We start from the raw sequence: 15645 nt of genomic DNA, 5'->3' as shown, positions 1-15645 counted from the left end.
AAATTATGAGAGGCACAGACAGAGTGGATAGTCAGAGACTTTTTCCAAGAGTGGAAGTGTCAGTTTCAAGGGGGCACAGGTTTAAGCTGACAGGGGAAATGTTTAAGGAAGATGTGCAGGAGATGTGCGGGGGGATGTTTTTCATGCAGAGAGTGTTGCATGACTAAAATGCACTACCAGAAGAAGTAGTGGAATCAGCACATTTAGTTTAGTTAGGGCATCATAATCAGCAAAGGTTTGGAAGGCCAAAGGGCTCCTGAGCTGTACTTCTCTTTGTTCTTTGTTCTATTAAGATTTCACATTTATTTGGTCAATGCTGAAGTGAAGAACATAAGAACATAAGAAACAGGAGCAGGAGTAGGCCATCCAGCCCTTCGAGCCTGCCCCGCCATTCAATAAGATCATGGCTGATCTGTCGTGTCTCAGTTCCACATTCCCGCCCTCTCCCCATAACCCTTAATCCCCTCGCTTATCAAAAACCCATCAACCCGCGTCTTAAAAATATTTAGCGAGGCAGCCTCCACTACCTCAACGGGCAGAGAATTCCAGAGATTCACCACCCTTTGAGTGAAGAAGTTCCTCCTCAACTCTGTTCTAAACTGCTTCCTCTTTATCTTGAGGCTGTGCCCTCTAGTCCTACTGTCCTTTCTGAGCGGGAAGAGTCTCTCCACCTCTATCCTATCCATCCCATTCATCATCTTATACGTCTCAATGAGATCTCCCCTCATTCTTCTAAACTCTAACGAGTACAAGCCTAGTTTATTCAGCCTCTCATAGCTCAACCCCCTCAGCCTAGTAAACCTCCTCTGCACTCCCTCCAAGGCCAAAATATCCTTGCGTAAGGGCAGCGACCAAAACTGCACACAGTACTCCAGCTGCGGCCTCACCAATGCCCTATACCAAACCAGTGACACCTGTGACAAAGCATTGATGCACTGTAACTAAATTATCCATTATCAAGTTTATCAAGTGTGGAAACACGTTATTAATCTGATAACACAAAAAATCCAAATTTGAACCCTTTGAGCACTGAAACATCAGTCATTCCAAAATTGCCAAGTGGAACCTTATGGACTATCTGTTAGCATTAGTAGTCAGCCAGGTTGGAACAATAGTCTGTACTGTTCGCAGTCTTCAACATTTGACCAGACAATCTGCCTAAAAACTTTACAGATTGTTGCTTTTACACTGTTGAGGATGGGATTGATAATAACAGATTTAGCGGATTACTTCAGGAATGGTGTTGGCATCTGATTGAAAGACTTGAACAACCCTGGCTTCCTTTATTTTTTGTATCCAATGCCCAACGTCAAGAACAAGTTGCAAGAAGTTATGGTCATGCCTAGCTAATATGTTCTTTCTAGGACACACGGCAATTGTAGAAACTTTTTGCAAAGTTTCTTGCAAAACTCCAAAACAGTTGTTTTTATGCTGAATATGTTGTCACTTTTACCTGAGCTGATCCAAATTTTATATCATGTTAATGATCATCAAAATGGTTAGACACTCTCCCACAAGCCTAAATTACCAAATTTATTTTGGTACATGGATTACAGCTTCCACATTCTTACATGCAATCTCTATGCCTGTAGATGGTGCTATGATACTATTAAATGTCGATCACTAGTCAGTGATTAACACTCTGATTGAATCCTGCAAATTCCAATCTATAGAGCACTCCTTGTTGACTCTCATTTCATCCATGATTCGAGTTCTTGTCTATACTGTAAGTGATTTCACTTCCCCATTGAGATAGCTACATAAATAACTACATTCTCTCAATTCTTTTTATATGCAACCTCTTTCAACTTCCACACCACCCTCATCTCACTCTCTGCCACAAACACACAAAACCTCCAGCTCTGAACAGCTCCTGTTGTCAATCACTTGTTTTCTCCTCATCCTCCTTTAGCAACTCCCTAGAAATTTCTCTATAGCCTGGTTCTGAATAGCTGTCTGAGTTTCTACAAATCACTGATAGTATTTAATTTTTATAGGTTTAGTTGATCTTTAGATGTTTGCAAGGAATGTAGGGGGAAGTTATATGATAAAGGGTAAGCCTGTAAGGAGTGTAGAATCGCAGTGAGACCTGGGGGTGCAAGTGCACAAGTCTTTGAAGGTGGCAGTGCAAGTGGAGAGTGTGGTGAAGAAAGCCTATGGTATGTTAGCCTTTATAGGAAGGGGTATAGAATATAAGAGCTGGAGTCTAATGTTGCAGTTGTACAGAACGTTGGTTAGGCCGCATTTGGAGTACTGCATCCAGTTCTGGTCGCCTTACTACCGGAAGGACGTGGAGACTCTGGAGAGAGTGCAGAGAAGGTTTACCAGGATGTTGCCTGGTATGGAAGGACTGGGGTATGAGGAAAGATTGAAGAAATTGGCGCTTTTTTCCCTTGAAAGACGCCGACTGAGGGGGGATCTAATAGAGGTATATAAGATTATGAAGGGTATAGATAGAGTAAACAGAGGTAAGCTATTTCCTATAATAGAGACACGTAGGACAAGGGGCCATGGACTTAAGGTGAGGCGGGAGAGGTACAACACAGATATTAGAGGGAGGTTTTTCACACAGAGGGTAGTGGGGGTATGGAATGCTCTGCCAAGTAAGGTGGTGGAGGCAAACACACTAGAGTCCTTTAAGAGTAACTTAGACAGGCACATGACTGGGTTGGAGATGGGTGGATATAGGAGATCCTTTTAAATAAGGGTCATCAGCATTGGGGCATCCCTAGTAATGTAAATGGGTATAGTATGATAATAATGTTTTTTCTCTTTTCATTCACAGATTTTAAGTCGGTCCACCTCGTGTCCAACGAGGGGCATACACACGATGGGTCGTACTGGGGCTGCTCTTGGTTGTTCAAGATTGGCCTAGTGCTTCATGTCGTTAGTGTGTGCCTAAACTGGACCAGATACTGGGCAAGACGACAGCTCAGTGACTATCACTGATTGCTGTGCAGACACATGGATTTGGGCCGGTGTCTGTGGGAGTTTGTGCATTCTCCCCGTGCTTGCGTGGGTTTTCTCCGGGTGCTCCGGTTTCCTCCCACACCCCAAAGATGTGCTGTTAGGCTGATTGGCAGGAATAAATTGTCCCTAAATCAGTTTCCCTCAATCTGGATGGCCATAAAACATTAGACAGGGGTCGTGGGTAGAGAGGTGGACTGGTGGTGTTGAGATGGCGGTGCGGGCTCGTTGGGCCGAAGGGCCTGTTTCCCGGGCTGTTTTTGTTCTTTGGTAGCACTTAAAGGATCAAAATGGAAAATCTTGCAGCCTCCATGAAAAGTTGTATGTAAAAAGCTTTAAAAGTAATGAAAGAATAGGATCGGGCAACGACAGGATTAGACAGTTGCCAGAGGAGCCAGTAAATCAATAGGGTAGTTCTTCTGCTGATAATCCATACCATAATTGCCATTGTAATATGGTTGGAAAGAGGCAGAAACTGCTGGTTTTGCAGTTTCTGCCATTTCTTTGAAGAATTTTTACTATTTTATATGGAATAGGTTGGAGACTAGAAAATTTATCTTCCATCGTTTCACTGTCAGAGGGAAGAATATACATAGGGCATATCAGACAGAAATAGGCCATTTGGCCTAACTAGTTTACAGCCTTAATAGGCTGATGGTGTATTTTCACTTATTTTTTCAACAAAAAGTGCAGACGTTTTTATTTTGAAAATTAATCCAAAATACAAATGTCTGAATTATTTACTTTCACCATCAGTGGTGATGTGCTATTCCAATGAGGCCTTCTCCATAGCATCATTCTTAAACCTGAACCAACTTTGTTTAGATGGAGTGGCAAACTATTCAACATTTCTTAAAAATGATATATGTTGAGATGAAACTCCTACAAGTGATCTGCTCTTTGAAAGGAAACAAGCTTCTTCTTGATGGCATTTCAGTAAAATCCTTTGCCTTCAAGTAGTCTTCCTTTTCCTGATCTTCCTGCATAAATTGGTGTTGTGCCTAAAAGAGAATAACCAGAATAATAAAAAATTCTCACTGAACTGGGAAATATGGGAAACTTGCATTTATTTGGCTCCCGTAACCTCACAATGGCCAAAAGCATTGTACAGAACTGTAAACTACTTCTTTTCTGATGCATCAGTCATTGAATGTTGGAAACATAGCGGCCAATTTATGTACACTAAGATCTCAAACAATAATGCAATATAACCAAATGATTTGCTTCTGATGTTGATCAAAGGGCAACTTATTGAACATGATACTTTGATTGGTCCACAGCATTTTCTAACATATGCCACAGACCATTTTACATCTATTTGAGAGAGCAGATGGGGCCTCAGTTTAATGTATCATCTGAAAGATTATTCTCCGTTGAGTGTGGGCCTAGATTTTTAGTCTCTGGAGTGAGACTTGAACCCACAGCTTTCTGAATCAGGTGAGAGTACATCCAACAAACTCAGCTGGGTTTGAAACAGCTGGCATGTGTCTTTCTTAAACACATACAAGGTTGTCATTTACTACCACAGTTTTACGAAGCTTAGTTCAACAATTTTATTATATTTGAAGACTGATGTCAGAGAGCAAACTTTCTGGGACTGCAACATACACCTCATTTATTTTAATAAACATCCTGATTTCATGATCACATACTTTAAGGCATAAACATTTAAGATGCATGCTTAAAAATGTCCTAATCCACAACGAACATATTCTTGCAATGGGGGAATATTTATAATTGAGTGACTAGTATTTGGACTGTCTTATCAACAGGTTTGCAATGTGGTAGGTCAAATGACTGTTAATCTGAAATGCTGTCATTTTGTTGAAGAACTTTCAACTATATGGAATGGGTTAGAGATCAGAAAATTTCCCTTCCATTGACTTGCTGTCAGAGAGAGGAATATACATAGGTAACACTGTACAAAAATAGGCTGTTTGGTCTTACTAGTTGATGCTCCTTTTGAGTTGCCTCCTGTCCTTCCTCATCTATCAGCATTACCCTCGAGTCCCTTCACCCTCATGCTTATCCAGCTTCTTTTTAAATGCATCTATAGTAATACCTCAACCACTCTCTGTAGAAGCTAGTTCTACATTATCAGCACTCACTGGGTAAAGAATTTTACATTTCTTCTGAATTTCCTGTTAGGTTCAGTGCCTATCTTATATTGATGACCTCTTGACATGTTCTTCTCCACTCTTTCTTTACTTGCTTTATAAAAACCTTGCAAAATTCTTCAACCTTTCATACTTCCAACTTGTTTGTCCCATCCTGACTTCTGGGATCATCCTTGTAAATCATTTTGTGTCCCTTCCAGGGCCTCTATTTTAATATAATATGCCAACCAGAATTGTGTGTAGCACTCTAGTTGTGATCTAACCAAGGTTCAGCACACGCTTAGTGTAATATTACATTTCATTCCTCTCCATATAGAAATAAACCTGTGCTTGGTTTGTTTTTGGTATGGTCTTGTTAATGTGTCATTACTCTTAATGAATTGTGTATTTTTACTTGCTCCTCTATCACCTTTAGATTGGTAGGCCAAAATTTTCCAGCCCTTCGCACCGGCAGGATCTTCTGGTCCCATTGATGTGAATGAATGGGATTTCAATGGCTCAGCCAAATTCAGCCTTACTTTCTAAGTAATACGCAATCTTTTTATTTTCTTTGCCAAAAACCAAGAACTCACGTTGATGTTAAAATTCATTTGCCAATTATGCTCACTCTGCAGGTTTGTTAATATTATGAAAATCTTGTAGTTTTCCTCTGTATTGATTCTTCAACTTGTCTTCAAATTTAGAAATTGTGTTTTTGATTCTGAAGTTTAAGGCCAGAATTTTCCAGCCCAACAAGAGGGACCTGTCATGGGGAATGTGGCTAGCCATTGACATTCAGCAGGAGGGGAAGATCTGGGCAATGGATGGGGCTGGAAAATCCTGGCCTAAATCATTAGAGAAAATTGTGAATGGCAATGGTCACAACATGATTTCATGGGACACCACTTCCACCTTGTGTAATTCTGAATAACAATCCTTAACTACCTACTCCCTATTTTCTGTCCTGAAGGCAGCTAGCTATCCATTCTGCTAACTTATCCCCAGACCCCTCATGCTCTGATTTTCATTAGTCTTTTATTTGTACCTTATTCAAGAACTTCTGAAAAAGTTGATAACTTGTGTTTGCTCTTTATGTTACCTCTTCAAAAAAACAACAAGGTTGTTCAAACATTACTTTCCCTTTCATACTGACTATTAATGTGTGTCATTGGAAACAGATTTTCCTTATTATTCTTAACAAAACCTCCTTAATGTTTGCTGTTCTAAGGAACATCTTCAGTCTCTCCACATAAATGAAGTCTCTAATTTGTGGCACTATTAAGCTAATTGGCAAAAGACCCACCAGCAACATGAAAAACTCTTTAATGCAGCAAATGGTTCCAATCTGGACTGTACCACCTGAAAGTATGATGGAAGCAGATTCAATCATGGCTTTTAAAAAGGAATAAACAATGACCTAAAAATCATTAAATTGCAGGGCTAAGGGGAAAAGATAAGAATCATAGAATTCCTACAGTGCAGAAGGAGCCATTCAGCCCATCAAGTCTACACCAACAACAATCCCACCCAGGCCCTATCCCTGTAAACCTGCAGATTTCCCATGGCTAATCCCTCTAAACTACGCAACCCAGGACACTAAGGGGCAATTTAGCATGGCCAATGCACCTAACCCTGCCCATCTTTGGACTGTGGGGGGAAACCAGAGCACCTAGAGGAAATCCACGCAGACACAGAGAGAACATGCAAATTCCACACAGGCAGTGACCCAAGCCGGGAATATGAACCCAAGTCCCTGGAGCTGCGAGGCAGCAGTGCTAACCACTGTGCAACTGTGCCACCATGAGACTATCTGAATTGCCCTTGTGGAGAGCTGACACAGACAGAACAGGCTGATGGTCTCCTTCTGTGCTGCAATAATTCCATGATTACAAAGCTTGAAGAGCTTCCTATCCCTAGCCACTTCCATATCTTTATTCTTCTCCTTTTCACAGCATCAATGTAAACATCTTCCCATTGTAAATCCAGGTCTGAATGCTGCAGCCTTCAAGTAGAACTGAGTGTAAACAGTGACAAAATGTTGAATTTAACTCCAAAGTGCAAAAGAAAGTCACTATGCAGATAGAGAAACATCTACTCTTAGCAGCAGCAATACATTCCCTTCTCACTGTGATAACCTCAGCATTTCCTTCATAGAATTGAGCTTCATGGCTTCAACGCTCCTTTCTCTGTAATCCTCCTGCAGCCCTACAATCCTCCAAGATTTCTGTCTTCCCATAGTGTTGGTCTCTTACACCCGCCTCGCTCTTTGACTGAGCTTTTGGTCAACTGTCTAAATACCGCTATCAAATTTTGTCTGTTAATTAATGCTTCTGCAAAATATTTGGTATATTTTGCTGTGTTAAAGGTGCTAATTAAATGCAAGTTGTTGTTGATATGGCAGCAGCAATTACTTGCGAAGAAAGGATAAATATGTCCCCTTGACCCCATTTAAAGGTGGCAAAACAGTGTTGTGGAGTCTTAAAAGTACCTAGTAATTTTATGACATAGCAATGCATTATTTTTATTTTTGTGGTACATTTAAGACAGAAATATTTAAAAGCACACATTATAGCCCAAATTTGCCCCAAAAATAACTCAAAGGAGAATCAGGCTTGGGTGTCATTTAATATCACTTCAGAACAACAATGTAAACTTTAGTATGCAATTTCACACAATTTCCTTTAATCTGTAAATTTATGATATTTTAATTGATATAATAGCAATATAAAGGGAAAGAAATAAACATTGAGAAATCATTTTCTGAAGTGAAGGCTATCTTTAAACATGGGGTTAGATTGATCAATGACCAAATTGTGCTGCCTTTTGATTATTTTTAGAGGATAGCCTTCATACTTCAGCTTGGATCAATTGCTCCCCTCACTTTCCACCCCCCGCTAAGTCTCAAGATTGAAATCTATAAGCAAATATCCTTTCTTTCACTAGTTCAACATCTTGAACGTTTGCAGGATTTTTCAGGATACCTTCCATTGCCAAATTTCTTACAAGTGCTTGAAATCTGGTTAAATATCAAAACTTAACGTGTGTATAATGTTGGGCATATATCCAGAATGATAACAGCCATACCTGGACAGTCAATTCTGCTAAATAGGTGGTCTTTGTGACTTCTTGTGTAGAAACACATGGCACAGTAGTCAAAATTGTCACATTGAGTGCAAACAAATCTGGTGCCCACAATTGGGTCTCTTCCACAACCATCACACCTTTTTAGATCACAGTAAAAGAGAAAGTGCTGTTAAATATGACCCGCTATATCTATAAATTCTTTAAGAACATGGTTCATTATTAATACCATAGAATCAGGCAATGCTGTCAGAAGAAATTACAGGCATAATTATGTATTTAATTTTTATATTTTCCTGAACAGTTTCTTGAACAGTTATCGACAAATTGTTATTTTACTAAATGTTCTTTGTCTCTTGAGCAGACATAGTAGGAAATTATCTAGTCAATTCAATTGACCTAAAATCACAAGAAAATGGTGCTACAAGGATTAAGAACAAAAATAATCTTCCTTTCTTAATGAGAACGCCGGATTCTGGTCTGGGCAACATTTTTTTTGTCAGCGGCAAAGTATGTGTGATTTTGCCATACAGAGATCTAGAAGGATGACAGTCTGGATATGGCAGGACTTGCAAGCAACTCCAACAGGGTTTGCTTTTTAGTCTCCCACAGGATGATTACCCCACCCACTGCTGGATGAATGCCAGTAGCAACAGATGACACCCTGAACATACAAGCATATGAATTAGGATCAGGGATAGGCCACATAAGGTCCCTTGAGCCTGCCCCATCATTCAATAGGATCAAGGCTGATTTGACTGTAACTTCAACCCCACATTCCTATCGACCTGAATAACTTTTCATCCTTTTGTTAATCAAGAATCTATTTGGCTCTGCTTTAAAAATATTGAAAGATTCTGCTTCTAATGCTTTTTGAGGAAGAGTGTTCCAGGGACTCACGGCCTTCTGAGAAAAACAATTTCTCCTCATCTCTGCCTTAAGTGAGTGACCCCTTCTTTTTAAACAGTGGCTCCTAGTTCTAGATTCCCCCACAAGGGGAAACATCGTCTCCACATCCATCCTGTCAATAGATCCTGACAATTGAAGGTCATGATCAAGTCACTCATTCCTCACCGAAGGTCCAGAAGATACAAGCCTAACTTCTCCAAAGCTCCAAGTCTCATAAGACAAACTGCCCATTCCTGGTATTAGTCTAGTTAATCTTCTCTGAAGATATCATTCCTTAAATTAGGAGACCAATACCATATACCATACTGCAGATGTGGTCTCACCAATGCCTGGTCTAACCTTTTGTAGCAGGTTCCTCTCACAAATAAGAACATTCTATTAGCTTTCTTAATTACTTGCTGTACCTGTATTCTAGCCTTAAATGGCTATTAATTGGTGATGGGATGGGAAGGCCATCCACAGGCCTTTCCTCCTGGACTTAATTAGGATGGAGACAGGAAAGCAGTGGGTTTCCCACCTGCCACCCTCTTGCCTGATTGAAAGCCCCTAGCCTTTAAACTTGTCGCAAAGGAGGAAGCATTAAATTCAGCAAATTTTTTCCTCTTCCCAACATGAAGTAGCTGTTTACAGAATATATTTTTTTCAAAATGTTTATCCAATTCCCTTTTTAAATCTGCTCTACATTTTGTTTCCTTCACTTCCAAAAAATCTATCCAAGGGGTCCATCGAGCATTGCACAGTATGAGCGCATTGCTAACCATATAATGTTCAGTCTGCTTAATAGAAATGATGAGCTATGCAATACCCAATGGAATATCGAAAGACATGACCTTAACCTTGTATCTATTTTTAATTCATTCACAAGATGAGCTGCCTTTTGAACTGCTGTTATCCCTGTGGTATTAGGGAAGAAGTTCCATTGACAGTGATGGAACACCAATACATTTCCAAAATCAAAATGGTGAATGACTTAGAGGAAAACATCCAATCCATGGTGTTCCCATGTGTCGCTAACTTTATCCTTGATGTTATGTATTTTTCCATAATAGCAGAAAAGAAAATTTCAAGTTAACCTGTGCTAGTGATTCTACATTTAAGAACATAAGAACTAGGAGTAGCAGTAGGCCATCTGACTCCTTGAACTTGCTCTGCCATTCAGTAAGATCGTGGCTGATCTTTTTTATGGACTCAGCTCCACTTACCCACCCACTCACCATAACCCTTAATTCCTTTACTGTTCAAAAATTTATCTATAGTTGCCTTAAAAACATTCAATGAGGTAGCCTCAACTGCTTCACTGGGCAGGGAATTCCACAGATTCACAGCCCTTTGGGTGAAGAAGTTCCTCCTCAACTCTGTCCTAAATCTGCTTCCCCTTATTTTGAGGCTATGCCTCCTAATTCTAGTTTCACCCACAAGTGGAAACAACTTCCCTGCTTCTATCTTATCTATTCCCTTTGTAATCTTATATGTTTTTATAAGATTTCCCTCATTCTTCAGAATTCTAATGAGTATAGCCCCAATCTACTCAGTCTCTCCTCATAAGCCATCCCTCTTAACTCCGGAATCAATCTAGTGAATCTCCTCTGCACCCCCTCCAGTACCAGTACATCCTTTCTCAAGTAAATTTCAGTGTCATTTAATTTTTGTAATTGTAGATCATCTGAAAAAATAATAAATTACCAATATTTACAAAATAAAGAGGTCTGTAATGTAATGTATCCATCCAAAATCAATATCATCTGTTTCTAGATTCCTGAAGTACAGAAGAAAAAGACAAGTGTGAGATGCATTCTTCCAATTTCAAGAAAACATCTTTAATACAACCTGACCTCTTGCCTAGTACACACTTAAGATGGAATCTAAGATTATAAAGTTAAAAGCATGATTTGAAACAGATCTTTTTCACTTATTTACAGGTAATCGTCATAACTTCCCAAAAGCTAAATTTAAAGAAGCATTGATGCTGGTAGTAGGAATTTGCAGGTTTGCACACTTCTGTCCTGCACCCCAACAAATAGCCACCCCATCCATGTGTCTCATTGCCTAGAACAGAGCTTATTGTGACAGAGGCTGAATTTTCTACATTTTTTAAATGTTTTACCTCCAGGACTGACTATGGGATTCTTAATTTTCTTGCTTTTCAGTCAGTTAAGCCTAAGCATGGTGAACAATTCAATAAAAATCTCATAAATATTTTTTAAAAATCTGTATTTACAGTGTAAATTTCTGTTCAGTGCGTTAATTTATTTTGGGCTTTTATGAAGTATATTTTGAAGATTATTATTTCCATTTTGATTCTCAAATAAAGTTAATCATGAATTTGTAACATTTGAGGTCCCTATTCAAAAATTTTGGGGATTATTCATTTTGTATCTGAAGAGCTTTCAAATTTTCTTTTTTAAGATCTTCGAATCTGAAGTCAATGCGAACTGCTGTGCTATTTCTGTAATTGATTTAAAGATGCTGTAAATTTTGTAGAAAACTTTATTTTGGCTGGGATTTTCTACCCAAAAGTCCATTGACTTTGGCAGAACATGAAGATTCCACCAGCAGGCAGGTCCAGTTTCTTGACCGTTTTTTGTTTTTCATTTGAGGTTCAACCAGAGAAATTTGTCTTTGCCTGGTCTTGGCTACTTACATTTCTGTAATTTCACTTAAGTTTGCCTGAGCGTATTTTATTTCCTGGAATTGCCTAACTGCTTCCCTGCCAAGGAAATCAATCCAAACTGAACCTGCTTTACAACAACACAATGCTTCAGGTTTTCTCCCTACTGCATGCTTGGTATTACATTTCAACCAGCCAGACATAGTCTTATTCCATTTCTTTTCTAGTCCAGACACTGGAAAGTGATTGCCAGAACTTCCCTCAGACATTTTAATCCTCAGGTAAAGTTTAATGCAGATGATGGTGAATAACGCAGAACCTACTTATTTTCCTGGATCCAAGTTTGAGCATTTTCTGAGCGCAGTACATGCCGCAGCACCGTTTTCTGACCAATACTTATGTTAAGGGTGTCAATATCATTTTTTGACATGTTCTTTATGCTTTCAAGCGTTGAAAAACCATGATGTTTTAAGAGATTAATTGTTTCTTCATTCAGGTAATGGCATCTGCACCAGTCTTCCATGCTCCTCACAAACCTGCTAGTACAAATAGCATTTAACATAAAATTCCCAACTATCCTATGCTGAAAGAGAAATTTTTATTCAGAAAAGCACCACATAAATTAAAATTACTTCTTCCACATATGACACATGTCAGCAATGCAGAGAGCTAATTTCAGCTGCATTTCTTAGCTGTGTGACCTCTACCCCCAAGAAGAAGAAAAGCAACAAAATCATGAGAACTTCATCATGCAAAATAAAGTTAAATGCAAAAAGCACTCTGACCCATGATCGAAGCAAGCATGAGGTAACACAAGACAGGCAATAGAACCAAAGCTGGGGAAACATAGACAGAGATTTGAGAGATTCATAAAATCCAGGAAGAACCAGTTCTGGTTCAGTAGTGTTATAATCCCTTTGTGTTTCATTGTAAATTCCACCCCCACTCCAACCCCGGCCTTTATGTATGTTTGCAATTTTTAAAATCAGTTGTATATAATTTTGCGACAAGAGGTACGTTTATTGAAGCTTCTTGGCTAGAATTGTGATAAACCTTTTCATATTCAAAGTGTCAAACTGTATGGCACACAATAAAGTGAATATTTATCATTGAGATAACATAGTCTAGCCAAGTGGTTTGATTATGTGTCTGATGTTGGCTGTGTCTCAGTGAATAATTCAGTAATCTTGTGCTGAAATATATAATTTTCAGTATTTGCATTCCCCTTTAAATCCTTATTTGAAACTTTTTTTACTCCAAGTGAAATTTTTACTTTTAAATGGAGCATTTTGCTTTGTGGAAATCCAGATTCTGTAATCATAGGACAATCATTTTGCTACAATATACTGGTTATCCAGCCTCTCACAGCTAAACCTAACCTTCAACTTTTTTGTTTTGTTTTCTACAAACTTTTTGTATATTAAGCTGAAAGAGGAAGTTAGATATTTCCATATTCATGTACAATTTTCTCCAAAAGACATGGATTTTCAAGTCAATTATCCAGCTATGTCGTTAGCAGAAACAGCAATTCCTTACTCATGTGAAACAGATAGTAATTACTAACACTATAAGAGAGAGAAGCAAGATTGAGAAAGGATGATAGACATCATCTTTCCTTATTCTAATTTGATTTTTTAACTAAGATTGAATTTTGAATACAGCATAGCATATTTGAGCCAGATAGGATGAAAAGAAAGTAAAAGGTGATGCAAGTAGACGGGGAGTGGCCTCCAGCCTTTCCCAATGCATGTTTGAGAAAGTGAATTATAATATTCAGTGGATGAAATACAGTTGGTGAAGTGAATGACAGGAGATGGCAGACAGTTAAAAAGAAAAGAATAGAGAACTGGAAGAGTGGAGGAAGTACAGGCTGGAAAAAACATGAGACTAACTGGAGAGAGAGCGGTCAAGTTTCCTCCAGAACTCCTATCCCACATGTTTCTGTCCATCATCAGTGATTCCTTTCCTCACCAAATGGAGATGCCGGCATTGGACTGGGGTGTGCACAGTAGGAATCTCATAACACCAGGTTAATGTCCAACAGGTTGATTTGGAATCAGGAGTCAACTCACCTGATGAAGGAGCAGCGCTCTGAAAGCTCGTGATTCCAAATCAATCTGTTGGCCTTTAACCTAGTATTTCGAGACTTCTTACTGTCCTTTCCTCACTAAACCATTGTAAGCTGCATTACAGAAATAAGGAGAAATTAAGTCTCTCAATGGATCATGTGTCTGTAGAATTCACTACCCCAAAGCATGATGGACGTAAGGACTTTGAGTAAATTTAAGGAAGAAGTGGACAGATTTTTAATTAGTAAGGGTTTAAAAAACTAGGTGAACCGACATGAAAGTGGAGTTAAGGCCAAGATGAAATTAGCTATAATCGCATTGAATGACGGAGCAGGAGCTAAATTGATTACTCCTGCTCGTAGTTCTTATGGTTTGGTTCTTATCATATAACACTGTCATCCCCAAAAAAAGGTTGGAAAGAGAGGAAAGCAAAACAGAAGTTTGGCAAAGAGAAGTAGAAAGGGGTGAGAGAGACAAAAGGCAAACCGACCAGAGGGAGAAAGAAACGAGGGAGGTTGGCTAATAATATTAATAAATACAAATTCAAATACCAAGTCAAGTGGATATCATCAGATCAATTAATTTTTACACCAGTGCCATGATTCAAATGTTTAAATGAATGTTCTGTCAATTACAACAGTAACTATGCAGTATTTGTGAAGTATCACATTGGCTGTAAAGTCCTGGATTGATTAAAGGTGCTGTACAAAGCAGGGATTTATTTCTGACTACAACAATTAATATGAAACTTTTGGCGATTATTTGGAAGTGGATCTAAATTGCCATTCTTTTGATATTCTCCCCTTAATAATTCCTTAAACATTAATTACTGTTTCTAAACAACGGAGCGCACAAAAATGTAACGGGAGACACATCAGTTTCCAATCTATCCGAAATGAACTGAAAATGCATGTACAGTAAGCGTAGATCGACTGTTTTCTTCAAAATACCTTACTTGTGCAAGAAAGATGACTTGGCTCTCTGTTAATGTCTAAGGCGAGTGAATGAATTCAAATCAAGAACAATTGAAAATGGTGAAATGCCAACAACATAAGAAGGATCTCGGAAACAAGAACCGAAAATACTCCTCAGCCCAGGGCAATCACTGCCCCAAATCGAGCTACCCTAATGTTCTCACGAGCTGTTCCTGCTCCCTCTCCTGGGATAGATGTCGGCAACAACTCCCCAACTCAACAACGTGAGCTGTTTCCAACAACACTGTCACCATGTCCATTACACCAATGGGAGTGTACAACACTGCCATTTTATATTCTCAATTAAATGAAAGTTTCTAAACTCAAACAGCAACTTTCACTAAGGAACAGATTTATTTTTTAATAAGAACACAAATTGCTCAGCAGGTCAGACAGCACCCGTGGTGATAAATAAATACCTTAAGTCGGCAGGCTGTTGAGTAGTTCCAGCATTTACTGTTTTTAATTCAGGTTTCCAACTCTGTTTTGATTTTGCATTAAGTTCATCCTTTAATCCGTATATTTAGAAATGTTAACATTTTCATACTTTTCTGAAGTTAGAGCCAGAGTGAACGCTATTATTACGAACAGATCTTCTGATCTATTTTGTTGCAGCCCTCCCTCCGTTATCAGTTATCCCCCGATTTTGTCTCCTTTCCCCCGAGCTATCCAACACCTCTCACCCCCACTCAAGAGCTATTAGTCACCCTCTTATCCCTAAACGTGTCAACTCCCTGCCCCCCACCTGACATTTCTTGACACCTTCCTGCCAGCTCTCATCCCACTGTCTGTCTCACAATGATGTATAACAGGGTGTCGTTTCTGTAATAGATTACTGGTGCTCTGTACAATTTCAAGAACTGTCCATTGATGATTTCACTTTATTTTAGAATTCGCATTTGAGGCTTTAAGGATTTCAATGTTCATTAATTGATAGCAAC

General features: G+C 39.0%; 1 protein-coding gene across 2 annotated transcripts; it reads right to left on the bottom strand.

Annotated features, from left to right (window-relative positions):
• Positions 1-3512: 3512 nt before the first annotated feature.
• Positions 3513-14828, bottom strand: LOC145345447 (uncharacterized). 2 transcript variants are annotated; one of them, XM_080193260.1, is made up of 5 exons: positions 14686-14828; positions 11985-12200; positions 10747-10809; positions 8148-8284; positions 3513-3968 (listed from the first exon to the last, which is right to left on the bottom strand). In XM_080193260.1, the coding sequence occupies exons 2-5, from the start codon at positions 12182-12184 to the stop codon at positions 3901-3903; spliced, it is 468 nt and encodes a 155-aa protein (XP_080049386.1). In that variant the 5' UTR covers positions 12185-12200; positions 14686-14828; the 3' UTR covers positions 3513-3900. The 2 variants fall into 2 exon arrangements, with proteins under 2 accessions (XP_080049386.1, XP_080049387.1); XM_080193261.1 differs by having other exon boundaries at positions 11985-12197.
• Between the last annotated feature and the right edge of the window lie 817 nt (positions 14829-15645).

The sequence above is a fragment of the Carcharhinus amblyrhynchos genome, chromosome 7 (genome assembly GCF_965287045.1).
Source record: "Carcharhinus amblyrhynchos chromosome 7, sCarAmb.v2.hapA, whole genome shotgun sequence".
NCBI classification, from domain to species: Eukaryota; Metazoa; Chordata; class Chondrichthyes; order Carcharhiniformes; family Carcharhinidae; genus Carcharhinus; species Carcharhinus amblyrhynchos.
This window is presented reverse-complemented; position numbering and strand designations above follow the sequence as displayed.